Source organism: Rissa tridactyla, chromosome 11, assembly GCF_028500815.1.
Source record: "Rissa tridactyla isolate bRisTri1 chromosome 11, bRisTri1.patW.cur.20221130, whole genome shotgun sequence".
In the NCBI taxonomy this organism is placed as follows: Eukaryota; Metazoa; Chordata; class Aves; order Charadriiformes; family Laridae; genus Rissa; species Rissa tridactyla.
This window is the reverse complement of record NC_071476.1, coordinates 18,644,298-18,660,226: the sequence shown is the minus strand read 5'-3', so window position 1 is coordinate 18,660,226 and position 15,929 is coordinate 18,644,298. Positions and strand designations below refer to the sequence as shown.

Sequence of the window (15,929 nt, the reverse complement as noted above, 5' to 3'; positions counted from 1 at the left end):
TCATTAGTGGTCACTTCCAGACAAGACTAAAGCCCCGCTTACCACTTAAGTCTTCTCACCACTCATCTGCCCCGTAGCTGTAACGCTCATGGAACTGGACTAAAGCTGACAACATAAATGAGACTATCTGATGTGTACCCGGTAGAGAGGAGCAGCTAAAATACTCAGCAGTCGTTCCTATGAGAACTTTAAAGCCCCGTTATCTTCCGGGTTCAGTATGCAGACTACCCCCAACCCCATGAAAAAAAAAGAAACGATAGTACTTTATTAAAATACTAAATTTTATTTTTTTTTCCACGTACATTTAGTCTCCCCACCATTTCCACTTGTCTGACCACCACCACCACCACCATGCCTTATCAAAACATTCCATACATACTTAAAATGAAGCTGAGGGTGGAGTCCTGTCTTTAAAAACTAAACAGGCATTTTGGACAACACATTCTTGGCAAAGTAATCTGGATGACATTTATCAGACATGGTAGGGAAAGCTCTTTCAGCATTTGTAAAAAGGACAGCCAAATAATGGTTACAGAAGTAAGACTGCAGATTTTAATGAACTGCTTAAACTGTTTTCTTTTCTTACAGAGTCTGTCTCCACTGCCAGAGAGCTTGAATGACCTGGAAGTGTACACAAAAAGTTAGAAATTGCGATCCATTTTTCTAATTATTTTCAGTTTACTATCTCCACTTACTCCACAAAATATTGACATTAAATTACAACCAAAAAAAAAAATAAATGCATTTCTTTCCGAGAAAATCAAGTCGAAAGCAAGACATTTAGGTCCTTTCTGCTAGAAGACTTATTCGCTGTAAGTCACAAGAGTAAGAATTCAGTGAAGGTAAGCGGGAGGATGGGTGTGGACCAGCTAGGCAAATATTGGCTGAACTCTGCCTACCCTGGCTAATGTCAGACCAACTCCAGTAGCTGAGGCTAACTGCTTTTAAACATTCTTTCAAGAACCTATCAATTTGTCTATCAGACAAGTTTACTCTGAACCGCTGAAGGAAGCAGGAAAGCGTAAGGAATTCTGTCACTGGAAGAAAGTTCTAACTTAGAGGAATTTTGATAGGGAAATCTAAGACGCATTTTAGCCTAGTATACGTCGAGTAATAACTAACTCAGAAACTCGCTTCCTGATACCACCTTTTGGCTTGCCCTCTTGTAAGAGTTCAGTTGACTTTGGGAGAAAATGTAGCATGAAAGCCATAATCTCAATTCCAAAACAGTTCCCCCTCCCAGACACCCTCCCCAACAAAAGGCTGAACAGCAGACTGGCCTAGGTGGCCAAATTCAGCAGCAAGGAAAACCACAGCTCATTTCCTTAGCCAATATGGTGCCAAAAGGAAAATTCTGTGGGTTTAGTAAGCAAGAGATAATTTACCAACCATATAAAAGCTGGAAAAATGTAATAAAATATTAGCTTTCCCATCTTAGCCAACTAAACCCTTAAAACCGTTCCCATTTATTTAATTTGAAGTATTGTTCGTGGTTTGTAACCCTTTGAAACAGTCCAAAGCTTGTAAAGATTAAGAAGTGGAAAAGAATCCCTAAGTCAGGTTATAAAAGTTTTTGGACCTTATCAAGTTCCAATAAATTCAGTTACCTTCTGGTCCTCCGTCCTGAAGCAATTCTTAACATAGTTGGCAAATTTGGGTTCCAGCTTAGGAAGGGAAGAACCCTATTTTGAAAAAAGCAAGCAGGTCATTTAATGACTCCAATAAATTACTTATTAAACTTAAACCCTTTGCAACACACATGGAGATTTACTGAACTTACCTTGACACATCCCAAACCAATCTGCTTTTAAACCATTTTTAAAAATTTGCTTCTCTACAGTACCCAGGTATTTCTTCCAGAAGTGCCTCCACACCGAAATGGCTGTACAAGCATATCTGCTCATGCTCAAAAAGATAACCGCAAGCGCTACCACGTAAGATAACCTTGTGTGTACGCAACATGCGCAGGCTATTCAGATAAACTGAAACTAATTCCACGTTTACGGATTCTTACTACAGCGTGCAGCTTGAGACGTTACCTTTGTAGGTAGGTTTTTTGACTTCATCTTTTTAAAGCGAAAAAACCAACCTGATCTCCCACCTACCCTTTAAAACTCATTCTAGTACACCAGATCTAGGAATTTAACGAGCTGTTCTAGAGATGTTTGCTTGTATCTCTGGAATTGTATTTGATACGTACTCAAACGTACAAAGCAGATTCAGCAATTCATGGATCTAGGTTTATCTTCATGTCTTCTATCTCCAGGCAAAATAATACAGCACGCTATTTTAAAGAGACATTGATTTACTTTCACATGCCTCGTGAGTAATATTCTTCTCGTTTTTCAGGTACATCAGCTGAAATCTACCTTGCCAATTATGACGGTACACTTAGCTGCTACTGGGCACATCGCAGAAGACAGCAATTTCATGTTCAAAGGAAACAAAGCTACATTAGGAATATCTGAAACTGCAGAACTGCAACCAAAAAGCTGGGATTTGGACAATGTCTTACCCCTCGATTCTGTGAGGCAGAGATGCTTTTCTATTGGCTCGCTGACACCTACTTACTACACAATACAGCGGTTCCACTTTCCGACACCGCAGTAACTTGCTGGCTGTCAGCTAGAAGTACTATTGTATATGGCAACTCACAAACCTTTTGCCTTACTCGGGTATGGTCTAGCACCACCTTGGCAAACACTGAATTAAGGTGCCTGCTATTGCTTCCACACAATTGTGCTCAGACAGCATTTTGCAGTAAAAACTCTTCAGCAACAGAAAGTATATGCTAAGGCTGCTTGCCAGTTAACCTGGTCTGCATGCTTCCCTCCATAGGGACATCTGTCCGCGAGCGGCTCGGCCACTTCTGCTGACACTGCAGCAACACCACTGATTGTGGCTCCTCTGAGTCATGCAAAAAACCACCGAGCACCCACCGGATCCAAGAGGTTAATCTGACCTAGTAGAACGATACCATCCGTCGCTGTCAAGTTCACCATTTAGGGATACGCATTTTGATCCTGATCACAACCTGTCATTGCTCACTCTGCATCCACTCTGTATCGAAACACTTTTTCTTACTTTGCATTCCTGGGACAAAACTGCCTCGAAACATCAAGAATCTAAGTAGAAGATAATTCTAATTCTTTAGATGACTTGATGGCCAGCATAAGAGGGAAAGTTTACCATCTCAGATCAAACTAAAAAAACCCTAGAATTCTTCATAACATCTACGTCAGTGTAGGCTTTAGCCAAAAATAACTCTCAAATAAAGAATCTGGTTCAGTCACAAATGATGTACAAGCACACTCCGGAGAGACAGTGAAGTAAAACCAGAACCGGCATCACCTCGATGTCAGGTCGTCACCACCACCTATTCCGCAGCACAGGTGTGCACTGAAGCACCCCGGCTAGCACACAGGTTTCCAAACCCGGCTAAAGGGTAAAGAATTGCTATTATCAGCTACATTTTTACCCATCCAGCCTAGAACTGAAACACCGTTTTCTTTTTTATATTTAAATACCAGCAAAGAATAATACTCATATGCATAACCATGGATTGTTAGTCAAAGCTGATAGCAACCAAAAGCCAAGTGACTGCTCTGTGACCTTCGAAAGATGAAACATCCATTGCAGGGAGACTCAATTAACCCCAGATCTCCATTTCAGAAAGCAAACGCCTCCAGGTCTTCGCTGATGCGTTAATGCGTATCACAGGCAGCTATCTCCCCCTTCTGGAAGTTACAAAGCCTTACAAGCCATCTGGGTACCAAAGCTGGATTCTGCTCTAATACCAAGCAATTCCAAGCACGTGAAGAACTCTGCTTCACTCTAATTGTCTAAAATAAAATGGGTACACTAGTTAAAACAACTTTAGGATAAATGTCACTTAAGGTTTATTGCTTTGGTTTTTGTTTGGGGTTTTTTTGTTGGTTTTTTTGTTTGTTTGTTTGTTTGTTTAATTTTAACTGAGACAGTTCACTAAGAAATCCCAAATTACTACTAACCACTACCGGAGGAACACAAAAACAAAGTAGGTGGTTTTGCTTCGCGTGAGTACAGAGGCTTCTTTTTGGCCCAAATGAGTTTCCATTTCTCTGAGCTTCAATATCAACATGCTCTGGTAATAGCACAGCAATCATTGACACGTAACCATTTCTTAAATGCCAAAAACTCACCTTATCTATGGACGCTTGCATTTTTGCTTTAATCTCCTCTACCGACAGAGGGACTTTTGGTGTTTTGGGAGTTAGGGATTTATCCTTCTTGGAATCTGGAGTCTGAAAAGTATTCGTTTCATTAAAAACTTGCACATACATAAAGCTGCTTAGTATACAGTATCAAGTTTTCTAAAAACTTGTTAAAACCTACTGTAGAATTTATACAGAATAAAGGAACCAGCTGTCACATAGATACTTCAGACAGTTTCCAAAAAGTCACAGAAGTTAAATTTGTGCTTCTAACACATTCCTCATAGAGAAGGAGAAGAACATTTAAGTTTGGAGTTACTATAGTTAGCGTACCTAATATCTTCTGCTTCCGGGCACAGCTCCTTCTCCCAACAGAAATGGAAGTGAAAATAACCCCAACATTCAGTGTTCTAGAGTTTACTCCACAACCGCAGCCGGATTAGGTCATGCTTTAAAAGGCACACCTCCGTACTGCTTTTCAGATGCTATCCTGCCGTCCAGACCGCACTTATTTGTGTATCAGCCTTCCCGGCATGCGTGTTCAACGCATGCAGCAAGGAAAAGCTGCATAAGGAAGCCTGACAACTAGAACACAAATGAACAAGAAAACTGTCTGTTCTCAAATGGATCAGTTAAGTGAGACTTCCTTAATAGCAGCAGCCGCAACACAGCTGGCGCTTGTCCTCTTGTATAAGAAGCTACGCAAAGAAATAGACTTGTATTTTAAACCATGGGATCATCAATACTCCCAAGGAACAGCATGTCTGATTTTGACTCTCGGCTGTTGTAGTTACGTATTGATCTCTAAAGCATTTCACAGAAGAGCACAAAGCAACGAACAGTATCACCAGCATGCTTCATATAAAGATTCAAAAACCTAACTTAATGGTTAGTACGCTATTGAAAGTTACTGTTAGGCAAGGAAACTACTTTCCACCCTAGAATAAGCATTTGTTTTACTCACTTTTGATTTAGATGCTGGTGTGGACGGCTTAGAGTCTTTTCCATTTTGCTTTGCTTTCTGCATATTTTTTCCTGAAACAGGAACAGGCTGAAAAGAAAACATTTAAGTTCATTTGCAATGAAAAACGGCTAGTAAATGTTAAGCTTATTAACATAATACTCAAGACTTACTGACAAATACATTCTATTTAACCTGCAAAAAAAAAAAGCAATCTCACTGCCCATGCAACATGAACAGCGTCCATTATTTAAGAAAAAAGAATTACACTACAGGAACTCACAAATGTTGGTGCAGCACAAAACATAACCAAGTTTTGTTATGATGCCTTACAACTACGTGGAACCGCCACTATCTTCTCCTTACATATTACCTCTTTCCATATGTATTACCGTACAGACTTCTGGGGGCAGATATTGCATAAGACTAATTCTAGATGGCACTGCAATTCCAAGATCTGACTTGGTGCTACTTGTTTTTTGTAACACAACCTCTTGTTTGGCATTTCATACAGAAATATTATCTGGGATGAGTGTGGGCAATGCCACATGTACATTTAAGAATTGGATTTTTATATATCTACGTATAGATCACGGGACCATTTCGTTCAATCACGCTAGATTTAATTAGACAGCAGGAAATCTGCAGTTCAGATTTCTTCACCAGGCCTTAAACTATTGTGCACTATCACCTATAGAAATTCATTAGGACAGAGCAGCATATAGTGAAGTAAAACATTAAGTGTTTGTTTCTAAACAGCAACTATGCAGATTTAAATTCAAGCCAAACTACTCGTGTTCAAAAAGATTACTACCTTCTACCTCTGCAGTTGCCAAGTTGTCTTAGCTTATTTTACCACCAGACGGCACTCAAGGGCTGATGTGACTTCACATTCAAGCACTGGGCTGCCTGAAGTGAACCTTTTCCAGCGGGCTCACACATTTAGACCCTCCTTTTACTCCAAGTTAGGTTGCTAAAGTGGCCTTTTTTACAGCGCACAGGACCGACAACTCGCATCTTTGAGCGGGATTTTGCTTGCTCTACCCTACACCAAATCACACCAGTCTTACAACTGCACACGCGCATATGCACGCTGTTGAGAACACAGCCACCCCTCTGCAACGTGGACTGGATGCACATCCACACCTCAGCACTCTTACTGTCTCATCATCATTTCTTTATACAGACTAAGCTAAAACAAAAGGATCCTGTTCACACATTCCAAACAGCTGCGCTTTAACTCATTGATTTAAGCGACTATCGGCCCAACTACTGCCATCCCTTGTATTGCTATCTAGTCTATTATAGAACAGAATACTGCACAAAGACGACGCTTCAATTAGCTTCTGCATTACGATAAATCCAAGGTTGACACCTAAGCAGCTACCTCACTGATGCAAACACAGCTTCCCTCTGCTTCTGTTTTAGGGGTCTTCATATGAATCCCCAAAGATGACTCAAAATTAGGACAGTTAATTAATACCTATTTGTAAGTTAAGAGGTGCTAGCACTTGCTCCCCATTTGAATAAACTCAGCTGCATACATTAAGTCCAGCTGGTGTCATCACTCACTTCCTTTCAAGTTCATTAAACAGGCTGTTTAATCCTTCATGGATGAAGAGCGTCACAACGTGTGTGTGTATATACCACTTACTTTCTTCATTGGTGTTTTCATTTCTTCCTCATCATCCTCTAAGTCATCCTCATCCCTACAATTAGAAAGGTAGCCAATGTAACTCAAGATTCATACCTGTAGCTTTAACCACACTAGGAATTAGTCTTCTCCCCGCAATAAAATGTTTTATTCATGAAGGAAGCAAGTCACCTTCCCAAGTCTACCTTATACCTTGTTTTAACACATGGCAGGGTGTTAGGTCAAATACTCTACTTACTAAAGTTAAAGCGATTAAAGGCGCTGCCTTCTGCTTTAATACTCAACGCGCGTATCTTAAGACTTCCACTACTAAGAAAGAAATTCTACTTTTATTCTAAGTTAATGAATAACACAAAACCAAGTCTTATAACCCAGTATGACATATCTGAATAACACTAATTTAGATTGATAGATTAGCACAGAGATAAATGAGGTAATTCTGCCTTTTTGTAGCCAAGATAAAGTAGCTCGTTTACTTAACATCCAGTTATGTCACACAATTCATATTCTGGAAGTTTACCCTGTATTTCAAAACACATTATCAAAACAAGAGTACATACTCATCATCATCATCCTCATCTTCATCATCATCCTCGTCATCTTCTGATAATTTTGCTTTTTTCTTAAAAAAAGATCAAGTATGTTAAGCGCCAATACCATTTTGTCTTAATAAACACCAACTTTGTCCAAAACAAATTGTGGCATAATGACAAGACTATCTTTCTTTAATTTAGCTAAAATCAACAAGTTACAGCTGACAAGTCAGAAGCTATTGACAAATTTACGCTCCGCTCTGAGCATACGAACCTTTCCTTCCACACTACAGTTTTAACAGCATTTAAACTCTCGCAGTACGCCGATGATTAATACTAGAATCTGCATGCACCCAGTTACTGCAGTGGACAAAACTTCCACCTGAAAGCAGCCTTTATATTCGCCCCTCCAGCAAAGCTTTGGAAGCCATCTGTACTTAACTACACTTCCGTAATATAGTACTTGTCAAGACCCAAGTACAAAACAATCCTTCCCCACAGATGTCAAGCAACTACATATCAAGTAAATCACCACAAGCCACCTAACTGCTTACTCCTAGAGGCGGCGTTAACACCAAAGAAAATTCAGCAGGCAAGCTGCCTGCTGGTGTTTTATATACCTGTGGTGTTTTAGCTCCTCCTCCACTCGCTGGTCTCTTTGTTGAAGTGTTCACAATTTTTGCATCGTCTTCCTCATCGTCTGATTCTGGTTCTTCCTCTAATGCTGATAAAATGATGGCAACGTGTAAAAAAAATCCGTCTCGTTTAACAATACTTAAAACAAGACTGCTAGTAAGAAACCCACAACTAAATAGGTAAAGTCTTACTGAGGAGCTGAAATGATAGGAAGAAGCTTCCTACTAGCAATCTAACCACTGAGATCAGAAACTTTTTGAGTTGACTGTATGACACTGAAACCCAAAATGAGTGAATAATCACCCATACGCTGCCTGTAACACCGCTCACAGAAAAGAAGCCATAGAAAGTCAAGAATAACATCAAGGAGACACACTTAAGAGAACCTCCAGGGAGAAAGATCAGTCTCAAAAGACAATTCCACAAAGGAGAAGACTAGTTGTGGCTTAGATTTTGGTGCAAACTCAAAACTGTTTCCTGGGCAGTCTTCTCACTGTCAACTGATACACGGTGAGACACTAACACCAGGAACCTAACACCCATCTTTAAAGAGAGAAGTGAGAACTCAAATTGCAAGGATGACAAACTCCCCTTACCCATACAAACCAAGAGGCAAGAAAAGGTACGCAAGCACTTCTCTGAACTCTTTTGACCTACGGTCACCTCACACCTCCAAGGATAGCGAATTCAAGATTCAGAGGGTCAGCATTAGAGGAAATACTGCTTGAGATACTGGATACATCACTCCAGTTCTGTTGGTGCTGACAGGTAGCAAGATCACAGGTTAGTAACCAGAGTAACACATACCTACGAGATGTTGACCGCTGACGTAAACAGGCCCTGAACCACATTTCAACCTCAAGACCACCGGCGGTGTGATCTCGAAGCCACCTAATGAAACCTAAGGAAAACAGGATTGTTATTTATTCAAATTTTAAAGGCAAAGTGTGCTTAGCAGACAATCCATTCAAACGAAACCAAGAGCACTAACATCTGTAGACTCCAAAGCTAACACAGTTACTCCACATTTCCATCCGATAGAATATTCCAGAACTGTTTAAGAGTCAAATCACGGTCAAAAAGCCACTACAGGGTTTACTACACTCTCATTGCTTATCGTAATTAAAACACAATTTTCAAAGCCAGACCAATCCACAAATCTGAACATTATCCATCACACCTGCCCCCAGCACTGTGCAATTCCACTTGTACAACACCGATTCAAATTACATTCCGGATGGCAGGAATGACAACTAGGGTGCCCTTTAATCAAGAAAGGGTAGCAGTCACCTTTAAAATCTCTTAAGAGCTTGGGACCTGCAGAAAAACTAGATTTTCCTCATCCCAGGCTCAAAGCAAGCAACACGTGCTATAGATTGCATCTGCTTGCGAACGCCCATTTGTATATGTAGAGATGACATGCATAATTACTACCACTTCTTTAAAAAAAAAAAAGCATAATTTGAACAAGCCTATCATCTCCAGATGACGAGAATAAATCCACTAGGCAAAAAAAATACATTCATATTTAGCTTGTATTTGCTTACAAATGCCAAAACTGGCACTTGTCTGAACCCACCCACCACCATTATGCAGCTGCACTAGAATTCAGTCAACCAAAACCCTTTCCAACTTGTCTTTCCCACCTGTGACCAATTTATAGTAGTTTTCCAAGTTCCTGTACTTACCGTAGGCTGCACTGACATTTTCAGAGATGCCAGTACTACTTTAATAGGGTTGCCTTCATAGTCCAATGCTTCTGCTTCTACAACGTGTAATTCGTCTTTGGCTCCAGCCCCTAAAGTAACCTGTGAAGAGCAGTGCACATTCTAAGCACCTTCCAAAAATATTCAGAGGTCTTTTAAACTCCATTCGCTGTTTCGTAGCGCTTAAAACTGAAGTTTGCATTTCTGACTGCTAACGATTCAAGTTGCACTCCTCCCCAAGCCAGTATCCTGGTTTCCCTATAACACTGGCACTTCCAAGGTGCAACTCATGGCGTGTGTTTTGATGAGAGTGAAAAGCAGACCTTTTGCTACTGGATTATTGCATTTAAACGGGCCAGTGACAAGTCCGGTCAGCAGTGAAGCTGGCCCAACGGAAGAAGTACAAGGGCATGCCTAAGGAAGGGAAACAACTGCCATCACTACTACAGAATCACAGCCTTTATCCTTCTCCTTCCTGCCATGTTTCATCTGCCGATTGTTTCGCTTTACCACACTACAAACTTTTTGCTTACTTGATATTCAATGAGAAGTCTTAACAACTGCTCAGTTCGGTACTGTCAATTTATGTATACGCCTTCTGCATTAATTCACCAATTAATTGAGAGTTGCTGCCCTAGAGCATTTCAAAACTCAATTTTCAAATGCTGGATTCCTTGAAATGCCTGGATTCCTTACACTGAGTACAAGTCTGGCACTTTCTGAAGATTCAAAAATCATCGCTGCAGGGAAGCAAACGAGTGACAGACATGGGACAGGCCTGAAATTCCAGTTCTCTGAACCTCTGGCATCTGAGTCAGGATTACCATGCAAGAGATGTGAAAACCCAAGAATCTGCTTGAGTACTACAATTATTCTCAAGACAAGTGAACAAGACTCCTGTTTCCTTTCCCAATGCCCATGAAGAGAAAGCTTTTCACCCTCTGTGGAACATGTGGGTGTAAACACTTCAGGCAGAGGCATATAACTCAAATTTCCACTTTCCAAGAGCCAGGTTTTAGGCAGGCTATAATGATCCACACAAGATGCATCAGCCTGAAGACTGAGGAACAGGATATAGGATTCACTCCTCCCGGCAAGTTTTGTTACTCTTAAGTTTAGAGGTGAAATTGCTGCTCTGATCTCACCTCTCAAATGGGTTAGCAACAACACTGAATCATTCAGCTGGTGGGACTACCCACCAGGGCAAGAATTTAAGAGCATGCCCTCCACCCCCAGTCACTGCTGTCACTTCCACCAGCTGAAGCAATCCTGCAGCACTGCATTTATTTACTGAGTGTCTGGAAAGTATCCATTCACGTGCTTTAATTTCTGCACTGAAGGAATGCACACTGGCAATAAATAGGTAATGAAGCAGTGATCATCCCTCTGTATGTTCTCAGCTATCATTTGTAAGACATCTACAGAAACCCTCATGCCACTTTCTACCTCTACGTGCACCAATCCTCCCCTTTTCCCTTTTTTCCTTTTGCCTCCCCACTTCTTTCTGTGCCTCATACCCCAGTCCATCGCCACATCTGCATCTTAGCTGACAGATGTCAGTCAATCTTTATACATCTAGCCTTTTATCAGGTGCGCAGATCAGTCACCAGGTATTTGCTACCTTCACACTTTATCTTCCATCAGCTCCTTCCTCTGCTTGCCAAGGCATTTTCTGTTTGTAGCTACGTCTAAGATCTTCCAAGCCTCTTAGACATTTCCAGATTGACATTAGTATTTCAACCTCCATTCCACCTGCGCATCATTTTTTTGTCTTTAAAAAGGCAGGTTATCAGATTAGACTTTTTTCCCCACAACCCCAAAAATTTGTATGCATCCAGTCTACTTTACTCCCCCTGAAGAGTGCACGGCATCAAAAGAAATGCTATAGGTAATTTTCCAAAAATGGGATCTTTGGATAAAGCCGTATAACTCAAGTATCACTCAGTGACTAACTTCATTCTGCATGACAAACATTCAGCTGTAAGAACTATCCGCATGAGTTTGTCCTATACGCACTTTACTGTTACATTCTTCCCTCAAAAGAAAGTCTAATTAAGATCAAATTAGTCATTGTCAAGTCCAGGCTGTAATTTTCATCATATGCAAGGACTGAAGACATATGATTCACAAAACCATAATGCCTACTTTAAAGTGTTGCAAGTACCACTGTGAACAAGTTTGGAGAGCGTTACTATGCAAGCCTCCCGCAGGAAGCAATTCTGCTGTACGAAGTAATCCACGATTATAAGACTCTTGTGTTTCCAGGTGTCATCAAGGTATCTTTGTATTTAAATAAACACAGTAATAAACCATAAAACAGAGAGATGCTACAACTCTTTAATTCCTTGCCTGTGAAGTTGTGGCATATTATCTTTTTGCTAACCAAAAGTAACATCTTCAGCCCAGAGCAAAAGCCTTGAAATGTTGTGCCTTGCTTGCTGTGGCAGCATAAAGATCCAAGGACACATCTAAGAATATCCTGCTCGGCAAACAGGCTGTTAGATGAATTATCTGAACGAAAAAGAGCATTTCTCAGCTACGTCCTTGGAAAGGGCAACACTAAGAACAGTAAAACAAAACATAACCGCTCCCCCATTTAGAATTACTTATCAGCACTGGAATTACGTTTGGGGAGTATACAGAAAAGCTTTTCAAACCAAAATTTCTAATGAAGTTCCCATACATGATTCTTATAAACCTGTCCTCCCCCTGGGCCCCTGTAGCATCTGAACTATTGCATTAGAGATGTCAGCGTGTATATTCTGGCCTTAAATTCCATTCAGTGTACCTCTATTAACCTACTGTGAATTCATTTTTAAGCTTTTCCAGATTTGTACTGCTTGCTGTAAATTGCTTGCTGCATCAGTAGTTATTTTAAACTGTTGGGTTTTTTTTCCAATACAGCAAATACATGCACAGACGTGGTATGCCCCACTGCCAGTAAGAGCTTATTATTTAATAGATTCACATAAAAGCACTTACCATCAAAGAAAAAAACCCAAGGTTACAGAGATAAGAGTACATGTTAAAAAACACTTCTCACAGTATCGCACAGCACTACTTAAGAAATAAAAACGAAACAATACTTGCCGTTCTCAGAGACAACTGATGCTCATTTTCTTCATCATCTACTTTGAACTGGTACTCCTTATCTGCTTTAAGCTCGCAGCCTGCGAAAAGACCGTTAAATTATAAACGCGCTCTGTAATTTAGACGCCGGTATCGGCAATTTACAAATTTGCGCAAAAGAAACCACGGCACCGCGGGCACGCCGGAGAAACACGTGGGGCGGGGAAAGCCCCGGCCGAGCCCGCGGCCTACGCGCAGCTCCTCGCCTGCGCCTCTCAAGCCCATCCCCTGCAACACCATCCGCCTCCAGGCTCCTCCGCGCTGCGCGGGGATGGGGGATGCCATCTCATCCCGCACCGGCCCCCCAGCCTGCCCCGGCCCGCTGCCCCCCTCCACGTGCTCCGCCTCCCGTCCGCGCTGCCATGTGCTCCGCGCCCACACGCCCGCTCCGCGCCCGCCCGCCTCCCATAGAAACGGGCGGGCGGGCGCGGGGAACAAAAGCGGGCCGCGCCGCCGCCACGTGCCAGCAGCGCGCCACGTGGGGGCCGCGCGCGGCGGTAACGACCGCGGCCTCCGCGCGCCCCCCCACACACACGCACACCCCCCCGAGGCCCTCCCCGCCCCGCCGAGGCGCGGCACCAGGCCGCGGCCCCCCACGCCGGCCCCGCCGCCTCCCGCTGGGCCCCGCGGCCTGCCCAGAGGAGCCGGCAAGGGAGCGGCGGTCCGTTACCGAAGAGGAACGTCTGCGGGCGCAGGGGCCCCATGCTCTCCATGTCCATGGCGCTGTCCTCCATCGTCCGGGCCTGCAGGGGAGAGCGGCGGGGCAGCGAGACGGGATGCGGCACGGTGGGCGGACGCGCACTAAAGGAAGCCCCGCGCCCGACCGCTCCCCTCATATAGCCCGGCCGCTCTCGCGAGACCCGCGAGACCCGGTCCCGCCCCCGCGCCCCGCCCCCGCGCATGCGCCGTCCCGCCCCCGCGCTCTCACGCGGAGGATGGGAGGGGGGTCGCGAGCGCGGCCCGCGCCGTCCCGCCGGGCGCGTGGGGCCGCTGAGGCGATCGCAAAATGGAGGCGGCCGCACCGGCACCGGGATCGGCGGGCCGGGGCGGAACGCAGCGCCCCCGGCGGGCCGCTCTCTCAGGCGTGCGGCCGGCTTGGCCTCGCCGGGACGGGGCGGTGAGCGCCGCCCAGGCAGGTGCCCGCTACAGCCTGAAGGGAGCGGCCGGGAGGCGGCGTGAAATGGCTGTCCGCCGGCGCGAAGGGCCCGACGCCCCGGGGTGCAGCGGACCGGGGCAGGCGCACGATGGGCGCTCGGTGCTTGCCTGTTCTCCTCAGGTGCTGGCCCAGCCGGCTGAGGGGAAGGAGCTGGCAAGGGCAAGCCGCCCCGCGCGGTGGCCAGCCTGCACGGACAGCCTCCCTCAAGAGCCTCTGCGGCTGGCGTGGCTCTAGGGCCTCGCCGCGGTAGCAAAGAACCAAAAGGCTTCACGCTGTGGCCAAAGTGACAAACTCCGCTGAGAGGCAGGGTGCATAAGCACAGCCTAGGGCTTCCACACCCGAGCCACGGAGCTTGAGCAAGGCGATGAGCTGCGTCTGCCCCTGCTCCTCCGTGCAGAGCAAGGCCCTGTTGCAGTGAGAGGTACCCTCCGTATTGCTCTATTGCGTGTGCCACGAGCAGACGGCTCCCGTCAGCTTTGATAAAAAAAAAAAAAAAACAAACAAAAAAGCACTCCTGGTCTCCGTACCTGTTAGGATGAGCTGCCGTTCCGAGTTATTGCTCCCTGTGCCACTGGGCTCTGAGGACCAGGCAGCAACGATATTTTAGGAACCCCTTTTCAGCTGGTATGTGGTGGGGCGGAATTTTTCCATGTGAATTGGCACATGGGGACAGCTGCGTGTCATAACACAAAAATCAGGTTGTTTTTTTGGTTTTTTTTTTTTGTAGTGAGAGCCACAAGCTCCGAAAACGCTCGCTTTACACATTACCACACATACTCCATCACTGGCCCTGGGCAGGGCACACCTTCGAGTCGCTGTTCCAGGCTGTCCTCGTGTCTGGAGGCTGATCTGTAAAAGTCAGATGTGTCAGGCGCTGTAAATTAGCTAATCTCAAAACTACTTTTACCTGAACACACACTCTTCAAAAAATAAAAGTATACAGCCTCTTAGTGCTCATGGCTCGCCATTCATTTGAAAGGCGTGGTTTGTATTCACAGCATCCGCATTCATATTCATAAAGTAAGAAATTCTGTTGCTGAAAATGAGACAAATGGTAACAAAAAAGAACCGACGCAGTGGTAAAAGAATCTTACCTGTCAAAAGGTGGCATTCACCTTCTTTCTCAATCTCCCACAAAGCTCACCTCTTTGAAAAACAGCAAATCCAGTTCCACGATACGTATATATTCAGCTTCTTTTCAAATGTAAAGTCTCCTGTTTGCAAGATACAATTATTTTTTTCCGAATAGGAGGTTACCTGAGCCATGGGCTCGCCAGGATACGTCCCTCTACGATCCTGTTAACATTAAAGCAGATCGTCTGCCGAGGTGTTGTCGAGTGGATCGCCACGGGCTGACTAAAATACAATAATAATAAAATTGACTTGTGTGTGAGAACAAGGTATAGGAATAAATAGTAGAGCAGCTGAGTGAGGACGGGGCTTTGGGCTGCTGTGAGAACCTTCTTTCGGAGTCACAGGATAATTTTGCCCGGAAGGCAAAATTTTGCCCGGAGGTCACCCGGTCCGGCACCCTGCTCACCATGACACCAACACGGGTGACACTGCGAGGGCACCGTCCCTGCAGTTTGTCTGGGCCAGTTTACTACAGCAGCGCAGTAACCGATACTAATTACATCTGATTTGGAAATGCTGATATGGGTTAAAATTAGTGAGGTTTTTTTCCTCTTTCTCTTCTCATCTTCTTACCAGCTCTTCCCTTTGCTTAAATGTGAGGCAACACGCCTGTAGCATGTGACAAGAGTATGTAAGCAAAACCAGAAAAACTAACAATTTTTTTTTTTTGTCTTCCTTTACATCCTCTAGTAGAAACATTGTTAATTTGCAGCCTGTGCACTGCTTGTAGGTATAGAAATAACACCCTGACGGGTGTCAAAGTCAAACAAGAGGAGAGCAGGGCCGTCCCTTCAGCATCACGAACCACCCTTCCCGTTTACCCCACT

The 15,929-nt window shown here is 44.1% G+C and overlaps 1 protein-coding gene across 1 annotated transcript; it reads right to left on the bottom strand.

The window, feature by feature from the left end:
- Positions 1-260: 260 nt before the first annotated feature.
- NPM1 (nucleophosmin 1) lies at positions 261-13,639 on the bottom strand. Its single transcript, XM_054217570.1, has 11 exons — positions 13,483-13,639; positions 12,774-12,853; positions 9,666-9,785; positions 8,785-8,878; positions 7,962-8,065; positions 7,369-7,430; positions 6,809-6,863; positions 5,158-5,244; positions 4,182-4,283; positions 1,608-1,682; positions 261-621 (listed from the first exon to the last, which is right to left on the bottom strand). The coding sequence occupies exons 1-11, from the start codon at positions 13,544-13,546 to the stop codon at positions 583-585; spliced, it is 882 nt and encodes a 293-aa protein (XP_054073545.1). The 5' UTR covers positions 13,547-13,639; the 3' UTR covers positions 261-582.
- Positions 13,640-15,929: the final 2,290 nt, after the last annotated feature.